Source organism: Porcisia hertigi, chromosome 35 (genome assembly GCF_017918235.1).
Source record: "Porcisia hertigi strain C119 chromosome 35, whole genome shotgun sequence".
NCBI lineage: Eukaryota > Euglenozoa > Kinetoplastea > Trypanosomatida > Trypanosomatidae > Porcisia > Porcisia hertigi.
This window is the reverse complement of record NC_090594.1, coordinates 224378-235554: the sequence shown is the minus strand read 5'-3', so window position 1 is coordinate 235554 and position 11177 is coordinate 224378. Positions and strand designations below refer to the sequence as shown.

Genomic DNA, 11177 nt, shown 5'->3' with positions numbered 1-11177 from the left:
ACGACGAAGACGAGGACGACGGGGCGGAGCTGCTGCTGAACGGCGCAGATGACGAAGACGACGACGACGGGGCGGAGCTGCTGCTGAACGGCGCAGACGACGACGACGACGACGACGGGGCGGAGCTGCTGCTGAACGGCGCAGATGACGAAGACGACGACGACGGGGCGGAGCTGCTGCTGAACGGCGCAGATGACGAAGACGACGACGACGGGGCGGAGCTGCTGCTGAACGGCGCAGATGACGAAGACGACGACGACGGGGCGGAGCTGCTGCTGAACGGTGCAGACGACGAAGACGACGACGACGGGGCGGAGCTGCTGCTGAACGGCGCAGACGACGAAGACGACGACGACGGGGCGGAGCTGCTGCTGAACGGCGCAGATGACGAAGACGACGACGACGGGGCGGAGCTGCTGCTGAACGGCGCAGAGGACGAAGACGACGACGACGGGGCGGAGCTGCTGCTGAACGGCGCAGACGACGAAGACGACGACGACGGGGCGGAGCTGCTGCTGAACGGCGCAGATGACGAAGACGACGACGACGGGGCGGAGCTGCTGCTGAACGGCGCAGAGGACGAAGACGACGACGACGGGGCGGAGCTGCTGCTGAACGGCGCAGACGACGACGACGACGACGACGGGGCGGAGCTGCTGCTGAACGGCGCAGATGACGAAGACGACGACGACGGGGCGGAGCTGCTGCTGAACGGCGCAGACGACGACGACGACGACGACGGGGCGGAGCTGCTGCTGAACGGCGCAGATGACGACGACGACGACGGGGCGGAGCTGCTGCTGAACGGCGCAGACGACGAAGACGACGACGACGGGGCGGAGCTGCTGCTGAACGGTGCAGACGACGAAGACGACGACGACGGGGCGGAGCTGCTGCTGAACGGCGCAGATGACGAAGACGACGACGACGGGGCGGAGCTGCTGCTGAACGGCGCAGATGACGAAGACGACGACGACGGGGCGGAGCTGCTGCTGAACGGCGCAGATGACGAAGACGACGACGACGGGGCGGAGCTGCTGCTGAACGGCGCAGATGACGAAGACGACGACGACGGGGCGGAGCTGCTGCTGAACGGCGCAGACGACGACGACGACGACGACGGGGCGGAGCTGCTGCTGAACGGCGCAGATGACGACGACGACGACGGGGCGGAGCTGCTGCTGAACGGCGCAGACGACGAAGACGACGACGACGGGGCGGAGCTGCTGCTGAACGGCGCAGATGACGAAGACGACGACGACGGGGCGGAGCTGCTGCTGAACGGCGCAGACGACGAAGACGACGACGACGGGGCGGAGCTGCTGCTGAACGGCGCAGACGACGAAGACGAGGACGACGGGGCGGAGCTGCTGCTGAACGGCGCAGATGACGAAGACGACGACGACGGGGCGGAGCTGCTGCTGAACGGCGCAGACGACGACGACGACGACGACGGGGCGGAGCTGCTGCTGAACGGCGCAGATGACGAAGACGACGACGACGGGGCGGAGCTGCTGCTGAACGGCGCAGATGACGAAGACGACGACGACGGGGCGGAGCTGCTGCTGAACGGCGCAGATGACGAAGACGACGACGACGGGGCGGAGCTGCTGCTGAACGGCGCAGATGACGAAGACGACGACGACGGGGCGGAGCTGCTGCTGAACGGCGCAGATGACGAAGACGAGGACGACGGGGCCGAGCTGCTGCTGAACGGCGCAGATGACGAAGACGAGGACGACGGGGCCGAGCTGCTGCTGAACGGCGCAGATGACGAAGACGAGGACGACGGGTTGGAGCTGCTGCTGAACGGCGCAGACGACGAAGACGACGACGACGACGACGGGGCCGAGCTGCTGCTGAACGGCGCAGATGACGAAGACGACGACGACGGGGCGGAGCTGCTGCTGAACGGCGCAGACGACGAAGACGAGGACGACGGGGCGGAGCTGCTGCTGAACGGCGCAGATGACGAAGACGACGACGACGGGGCGGAGCTGCTGCTCAACGGCGCAGACGACGAAGACGACGACGACGGGGCGGAGCTGCTGCTCAACGGCGCAGACGACGAAGACGACGACGACGGGGCGGAGCTGCTGCTGAACGGCGCAGATGACGAAGACGACGACGACGGGGCGGAGCTGCTGCTCAACGGCGCAGACGACGAAGACGACGACGACGGGGCGGAGCTGCTGCTGAACGGCGCAGACGACGAAGACGACGACGACGACGACGGGGCCGAGCTGCTGCTGAACGGCGCAGATGACGAAGACGACGACGACGGGGCGGAGCTGCTGCTGAACGGCGCAGACGACGAAGACGAGGACGACGGGGCGGAGCTGCTGCTGAACGGCGCAGATGACGAAGACGACGACGACGGGGCGGAGCTGCTGCTGAACGGCGCAGACGACGAAGACGAGGACGACGGGGCGGAGCTGCTGCTGAACGGCGCAGATGACGAAGACGAGGACGACGGGGCGGAGCTGCTGCTGAACGGCGCAGACGACGAAGACGAGGACGACGGGGCGGAGCTGCTGCTGAACGGCGCAGACGACGAAGACGACGACGACGGGGCGGAGCTGCTGCTGAACGGCGCAGATGACGAAGACGACGACGACGGGGCGGAGCTGCTGCTGAACGGCGCAGATGACGAAGACGAGGACGACGGGGCGGAGCTGCTGCTGAACGGCGCAGACGACGAAGACGACGACGACGGGGCGGAGCTGCTGCTGAACGGCGCAGACGACGAAGACGACGACGACGGGGCGGAGCTGCTGCTGAACGGCGCAGATGACGAAGACGACGACGACGGGGCGGAGCTGCTGCTGAACGGCGCAGATGACGAAGACGACGACGACGGGGCGGAGCTGCTGCTGAACGGCGCAGATGACGAAGACGACGACGACGGGGCGGAGCTGCTGCTGAACGGCGCAGATGACGAAGACGACGACGACGGGGCGGAGCTGCTGCTGAACGGCGCAGACGACGAAGACGACGACGACGGGGCGGAGCTGCTGCTGAACGGCGCAGACGACGAAGACGACGACGACGGGGCGGAGCTGCTGCTGAACGGCGCAGATGACGAAGACGACGACGACGGGGCGGAGCTGCTGCTGAACGGCGCAGACGACGAAGACGACGACGACGGGGCGGAGCTGCTGCTGAACGGCGCAGACGACGAAGACGACGACGACGGGGCGGAGCTGCTGCTGAACGGCGCAGACGACGAAGACGACGACGACGGGGCGGAGCTGCTGCTGAACGGCGCAGATGACGACGACGACGACGACGGGGCGGAGCTGCTGCTGAACGGCGCAGACGACGAAGACGACGACGACGGGGCGGAGCTGCTGCTGAACGGCGCAGATGACGAAGACGACGACGACGGGGCGGAGCTGCTGCTGAACGGCGCAGATGACGAAGACGACGACGACGGGGCGGAGCTGCTGCTGAACGGCGCAGATGACGAAGACGACGACGACGGGGCGGAGCTGCTGCTGAACGGCGCAGACGACGAAGACGACGACGACGGGGCGGAGCTGCTGCTGAACGGCGCAGATGACGAAGACGACGACGACGGGGCGGAGCTGCTGCTGAACGGCGCAGACGACGAAGACGACGACGACGGGGCGGAGCTGCTGCTGAACGGCGCAGACGACGAAGACGACGACGACGGGGCGGAGCTGCTGCTGAACGGCGCAGATGACGAAGACGACGACGACGGGGCGGAGCTGCTGCTGAACGGCGCAGACGACGAAGACGACGACGACGGGGCGGAGCTGCTGCTGAACGGCGCAGACGACGAAGACGACGACGACGGGGCGGAGCTGCTGCTGAACGGCGCAGACGACGAAGACGACGACGACGGGGCGGAGCTGCTGCTGAACGGCGCAGACGACGAAGACGAGGACGACGGGGCGGAGCTGCTGCTGAACGGCGCAGATGACGAAGACGACGACGACGGGGCGGAGCTGCTGCTGAACGGCGCAGACGACGAAGACGACGACGACGGGGCGGAGCTGCTGCTGAACGGCGCAGATGACGAAGACGACGACGACGGGGCGGAGCTGCTGCTGAACGGCGCAGACGACGAAGACGACGACGACGGGGCGGAGCTGCTGCTGAACGGCGCAGATGACGAAGACGACGACGACGGGGCGGAGCTGCTGCTGAACGGCGCAGACGACGAAGACGACGACGACGGGGCGGAGCTGCTGCTGAACGGCGCAGATGACGAAGACGACGACGACGGGGCGGAGCTGCTGCTGAACGGCGCAGATGACGAAGACGACGACGACGGGGCGGAGCTGCTGCTGAACGGCGCAGATGACGAAGACGAGGACGACGGGGCGGAGCTGCTGCTGAACGGCGCAGACGACGAAGACGACGACGACGGGGCGGAGCTGCTGCTGAACGGCGCAGATGACGAAGACGACGACGACGGGGCGGAGCTGCTGCTGAACGGCGCAGACGACGAAGACGAGGACGACGGGGCGGAGCTGCTGCTGAACGGCGCAGATGACGAAGACGACGACGACGGGGCGGAGCTGCTGCTGAACGGCGCAGACGACGAAGACGACGACGACGGGGCGGAGCTGCTGCTGAACGGCGCAGACGACGAAGACGACGACGACGGGGCGGAGCTGCTGCTGAACGGCGCAGATGACGAAGACGACGACGACGGGGCGGAGCTGCTGCTGAACGGCGCAGACGACGAAGACGACGACGACGGGGCGGAGCTGCTGCTGAACGGCGCAGACGACGAAGACGACGACGACGACGGGGCCGAGCTGCTGCTGAACGGCGCAGATGACGAAGACGACGACGACGGGGCGGAGCTGCTGCTGAACGGCGCAGACGACGAAGACGACGACGACGGGGCGGAGCTGCTGCTGAACGGCGCAGATGACGAAGACGACGACGACGGGGCGGAGCTGCTGCTGAACGGCGCAGACGACGAAGACGAGGACGACGGGGCGGAGCTGCTGCTGAACGGCGCAGATGACGAAGACGAGGACGACGGGGCGGAGCTGCTGCTGAACGGCGCAGACGACGAAGACGAGGACGACGGGGCGGAGCTGCTGCTGAACGGCGCAGACGACGAAGACGACGACGACGGGGCGGAGCTGCTGCTGAACGGCGCAGATGACGAAGACGACGACGACGGGGCGGAGCTGCTGCTGAACGGCGCAGATGACGAAGACGAGGACGACGGGGCGGAGCTGCTGCTGAACGGCGCAGACGACGAAGACGACGACGACGGGGCGGAGCTGCTGCTGAACGGCGCAGACGACGAAGACGACGACGACGGGGCGGAGCTGCTGCTGAACGGCGCAGACGACGAAGACGACGACGACGGGGCGGAGCTGCTGCTGAACGGCGCAGATGACGAAGACGACGACGACGGGGCGGAGCTGCTGCTGAACGGCGCAGATGACGAAGACGACGACGACGGGGCGGAGCTGCTGCTGAACGGCGCAGATGACGAAGACGACGACGACGGGGCGGAGCTGCTGCTGAACGGCGCAGATGACGAAGACGACGACGACGGGGCGGAGCTGCTGCTCAACGGCGCAGACGACGAAGACGACGACGACGGGGCGGAGCTGCTGCTCAACGGCGCAGACGACGAAGACGACGACGACGGGGCGGAGCTGCTGCTGAACGGCGCAGATGACGAAGACGACGACGACGGGGCGGAGCTGCTGCTCAACGGCGCAGACGACGAAGACGACGACGACGGGGCGGAGCTGCTGCTGAACGGCGCAGACGACGACGACGACGACGGGGCGGAGCTGCTGCTGAACGGCGCAGACGACGAAGACGACGACGACGGGGCGGAGCTGCTGCTGAACGGCGCAGATGACGAAGACGACGACGACGGGGCGGAGCTGCTGCTGAACGGCGCAGACGACGAAGACGACGACGACGGGGCGGAGCTGCTGCTGAACGGTGCAGACGACGAAGACGAGGACGACGGGGCGGAGCTGCTGCTGAACGGCGCAGATGACGAAGACGACGACGACGGGGCGGAGCTGCTGCTGAACGGCGCAGACGACGACGACGACGACGACGGGGCGGAGCTGCTGCTGAACGGCGCAGATGACGAAGACGACGACGACGGGGCGGAGCTGCTGCTGAACGGCGCAGATGACGAAGACGACGACGACGGGGCGGAGCTGCTGCTGAACGGCGCAGATGACGAAGACGACGACGACGGGGCGGAGCTGCTGCTGAACGGCGCAGATGACGAAGACGAGGACGACGGGGCCGAGCTGCTGCTGAACGGCGCAGATGACGAAGACGAGGACGACGGGGCCGAGCTGCTGCTGAACGGCGCAGATGACGAAGACGAGGACGACGGGTTGGAGCTGCTGCTGAACGGCGCAGACGACGAAGACGACGACGACGACGACGGGGCCGAGCTGCTGCTGAACGGCGCAGATGACGAAGACGACGACGACGGGGCGGAGCTGCTGCTGAACGGCGCAGACGACGAAGACGAGGACGACGGGGCGGAGCTGCTGCTGAACGGCGCAGATGACGAAGACGACGACGACGGGGCGGAGCTGCTGCTCAACGGCGCAGACGACGAAGACGACGACGACGGGGCGGAGCTGCTGCTCAACGGCGCAGACGACGAAGACGACGACGACGGGGCGGAGCTGCTGCTGAACGGCGCAGATGACGAAGACGACGACGACGGGGCGGAGCTGCTGCTGAACGGCGCAGACGACGAAGACGACGACGACGGGGCGGAGCTGCTGCTGAACGGCGCAGACGACGAAGACGACGACGACGACGACGGGGCCGAGCTGCTGCTGAACGGCGCAGATGACGAAGACGACGACGACGGGGCGGAGCTGCTGCTGAACGGCGCAGACGACGAAGACGAGGACGACGGGGCGGAGCTGCTGCTGAACGGCGCAGATGACGAAGACGACGACGACGGGGCCGAGCTGCTGCTGAACGGCGCAGACGACGAAGACGAGGACGACGGGGCGGAGCTGCTGCTGAACGGCGCAGATGACGAAGACGAGGACGACGGGGCGGAGCTGCTGCTGAACGGCGCAGACGACGAAGACGAGGACGACGGGGCGGAGCTGCTGCTGAACGGCGCAGACGACGAAGACGACGACGACGGGGCGGAGCTGCTGCTGAACGGCGCAGATGACGAAGACGACGACGACGGGGCGGAGCTGCTGCTGAACGGCGCAGATGACGAAGACGAGGACGACGGGGCGGAGCTGCTGCTGAACGGCGCAGACGACGAAGACGACGACGACGGGGCGGAGCTGCTGCTGAACGGCGCAGACGACGAAGACGACGACGACGGGGCGGAGCTGCTGCTGAACGGCGCAGACGACGAAGACGACGACGACGGGGCGGAGCTGCTGCTGAACGGCGCAGATGACGAAGACGACGACGACGGGGCGGAGCTGCTGCTGAACGGCGCAGATGACGAAGACGACGACGACGGGGCGGAGCTGCTGCTGAACGGCGCAGATGACGAAGACGACGACGACGGGGCGGAGCTGCTGCTGAACGGCGCAGATGACGAAGACGACGACGACGGGGCGGAGCTGCTGCTCAACGGCGCAGACGACGAAGACGACGACGACGGGGCGGAGCTGCTGCTCAACGGCGCAGACGACGAAGACGACGACGACGGGGCGGAGCTGCTGCTGAACGGCGCAGATGACGAAGACGACGACGACGGGGCGGAGCTGCTGCTCAACGGCGCAGACGACGAAGACGACGACGACGGGGCGGAGCTGCTGCTGAACGGCGCAGACGACGAAGACGACGACGACGGGGCGGAGCTGCTGCTGAACGGCGCAGACGATGATGACGACGACGACGGGGCGGAGCTGCTGCTGAACGGCGCAGACGACGAAGACGACGACGACGGGGCGGAGCTGCTGCTGAACGGCGCAGATGACGAAGACGACGACGACGGGGCGGAGCTGCTGCTGAACGGCGCAGACGACGAAGACGACGACGACGGGGCGGAGCTGCTGCTGAACGGCGCAGACGATGATGACGACGACGACGGGGCGGAGCTGCTGCTGAACGGCGCAGACGACGAAGACGACGACGACGGGGCGGAGCTGCTGCTGAACGGCGCAGACGACGAAGACGACGACGACGGGGCGGAGCTGCTGCTGAACGGCGCAGACGATGATGACGACGACGACGGGGCGGAGCTGCTGCTGAACGGCGCAGACGACGAAGACGACGACGACGGGGCGGAGCTGCTGCTGAACGGCGCAGACGACGAAGACGACGACGACGGGGCGGAGCTGCTGCTGGTAGGCTTGCACGGATTCGATTCGATGCAATCCGGCGCTGTAAGTGGTGCATCAGCGGTGACTTCGAGTTGGCTAAGCAGCTTCCAAGGGTCTGGTATGCATCCGCAGAAGTCGTTGTGATCTATTATGATTTTCCGGATGTTGGTCAGTGAAGCCCACTGCGGTGGTAGTGTACCCGTGAGGAGGTTGTTGCGTGCGTTGAGAATGCGGAGATTCGTCAGGTTGCTCCATTCGGGCGGTAAGGCACCAGTGAAGCGATTGTCGTTGATCCATATTTCTGTCAGAGTTGTCATCCGGCCCCAGGTGGGGGGAAGTGTACCGCTGAGCTGGTTTCCTCCGAATCGAAGGACACGGAAGCACGCCCCTTCGCAGGCTGCAGAGACTGGCGTGATGGCGCGTCTGCTCATCACGCGAGGGTCCACCGCTGTTCCCCACGTCGCGGGCAACGTCCCGGAGAGGGCAGTGGCACTGACATCGAGAAAGGAAAGGCGAGTAAGGAGGTTCCAACTAACGGGCAACGAGCCGATGAGACGCTTGCCGTTGCCCACAAAAGTGAGGCTGGAGAGGACCACTCGGAAACCATCCACGTCGTTGGGGAGTTCAGGAAGGCTTCCCGATAATAGCGACGAGTTCAAAACGAGATCAAGACCATCTGCTGTACAGGTGATGCCAGGACGGATGCAAAAATTGTTGCATGTCCAGAGGGCTGACAGCGCGGGGATGGTCTCCTTGAAGGCTTCTAGAAAGCGGCGGGTGTGTACGTGCTCAATGACGGTGTAATATGGGCTGCTGCCTGAGCATGCACTGAGTTCTGGGTCATACTCAGCCGCACGTGCGCTTAAACCCATAAAAAGAAGCACGAAAAAAAGCAAGGCCACAATTCGTGGGACCCGTGGCCCCTGTCTGCGCGTGGCGATGAGACGATAGAATATCGGCATGGTTTCAAGCCAATGTCCAAGACAAAGCGACACACACACACACACACACACACGCAGGCACAAGAAGCCAAGGCACAGAAGGTCGAGAAGAGGAAGAGGGGGGAGGGAGATAAAGACAGCCACAAACCCAAGCGCATACACATGAAAAAAAAGGGAAGTGGCGAGACCTCAAAACAACACACACACACACACAGAGTGAGGGGTTAAGAGCGATGGCAAAGAATGGGCGAGGCGGGGGCGGGGCGGCTGCGCAACCTAATATAAATATGTAGAAATATGTGCGAGTCGCACTCAGTCCTCACACCTCTTCTCCGATGGCCACGCAGTGAAAAATAAGAAAGGAGGGTTAAAGAAGCTGGGGTGGGGTACGGACAATAAGTCGGGTTTCAGCAAAAAAAAAATAGCGGGTGGACGCGGTGTGTGTCCTCTGGGAGGGGGAGGGGGGGGGGCGAGAAAAACAGAAAGAGCAAAGCGAGCAAGAAGATGACCGTTAACGATGATTAAAAAAGGGGGTGGGAGGGAAGGAAAACCGTGACTGAGCGGAAGATGGAGAGGGCCGTGAGTTTATTTTTGCTCCTCCCTCGTTGTGTGCCTCCCCGGCTACAAAAATAAAGTGGAGAGGAGAGGGAGGACGCACAGAGAAGGGGGCAGTAAGGGTATTCCCCTGGGAATCTCTGGAGACACACGCAGCCCCCCCCCCTGTCAAACTGGGGAATCCACACCCGAGAAGTTACGAGTAGGAGCAGGACAAGAACGGTGAGATGATGAAAGGGTGCAAAGATATCCCGGGCTAGAGGCGAGGAGGAAGGGCGGGGAGGGGGGGGGCTGTCACGTGAGCACAAGGACGAATGGGAAGAAAAAATAAAGGTTAGACGCGTATCGTGAAGTGTGGTCAACGTGATATATAGTGACAGGAAACACCGTGAGGGAGGGAGGGAGGGGGGGTGAAGGCGAAGAAAACGAGGGAGAGACTTTAGACAAGAACACAGGAGGTTTGAAGACGGCTTTCTTGACAGCACCCGCCCTTGTGACAACAGAGTTAGAGCACGGCCAGCAAGCGATGGAATGAGACTCCCCACACACACACAATCACGTACTCCACTAAAAGTATATATATAGAAACTGCTGCTGCGTAGCAGCCACTTGAGGTACACAGAGAAGTATGGGGGTTTGACGTAATAAATAAAAATACAGGGGGGTGTAATGGTGTTGCAAATCTGTACGCAGACACCCAGAGAGCGCCGTAGTGTACTGCCAACCAAACCAACCAGTGACTCTAAGGCCCCAGTTGTAGTGGGACTCTTGACAAAGACAAGAGGGGAAAGGAGGAAGAAAACAAAACAGAATGAGCACACAGACACAGGGAGGACTGGTGCGAGTGATGGAGGTATCGAATCCACTGAGATGTTCCCACAGAGATACGTCTCACCTCACATGCAATTAGAAAAAAAGACACACAAGGGAGATACTGTGGAAACACTTATCCACGTGAGATGATGGGTGAAGAAGGAAAAAACAGAAACGCATATATATGATAAGCGGTTATATCAAGAGAAACTCACAGAGAGCCGTGCGATGCGCTCACACGCACACGCACACGCGCACAGACACAAGCAAAACAAAGATTAGTCAGGGGGTCGGGAAAAAAAAAGAGGAGCAACGACGTGAAAGAATCACGAGGATGCAAAAAAAAAGAACGTGCCGTTTTATCCACTCTCTTTATCTCTCTTGTAGCCGCTAACAGTGAAAAAAATAATACAAAAGACGCCAAATGTTAGACAAGAGCGGCACAGAAAGAGGCAAAGCGGCTCTCTGCACTCGTCCTTATAGAAAACCCTCGTGTGTGTGTGTGTGTGTGCGTTTAGATGGGGGAGGAGGGGCGAGAGGGCGGTGCACGAGAACGGAAAATGAAAAGAGACTGAACTAT

The 11177-nt window shown here is 63.7% G+C and overlaps 1 protein-coding gene across 1 annotated transcript in view; it reads right to left on the bottom strand.

Annotated features, from left to right (window-relative positions):
- Nucleotides 1–11177, bottom strand: part of JKF63_01051 (uncharacterized protein) — a gene marked incomplete at both ends in the record, with an annotated part of 48004 nt that overhangs the window by 17950 nt on the left and 18877 nt on the right. Inside the window, 3 exons of the mRNA XM_067897100.1 lie at nucleotides 18–848; nucleotides 879–1117; nucleotides 1150–8349. Of these exons, the coding sequence (XP_067753257.1) occupies nucleotides 18–848; nucleotides 879–1117; nucleotides 1150–8349 (8270 nt within the window). The remainder of the gene's footprint in view (nucleotides 1–17; nucleotides 849–878; nucleotides 1118–1149; nucleotides 8350–11177) is intronic.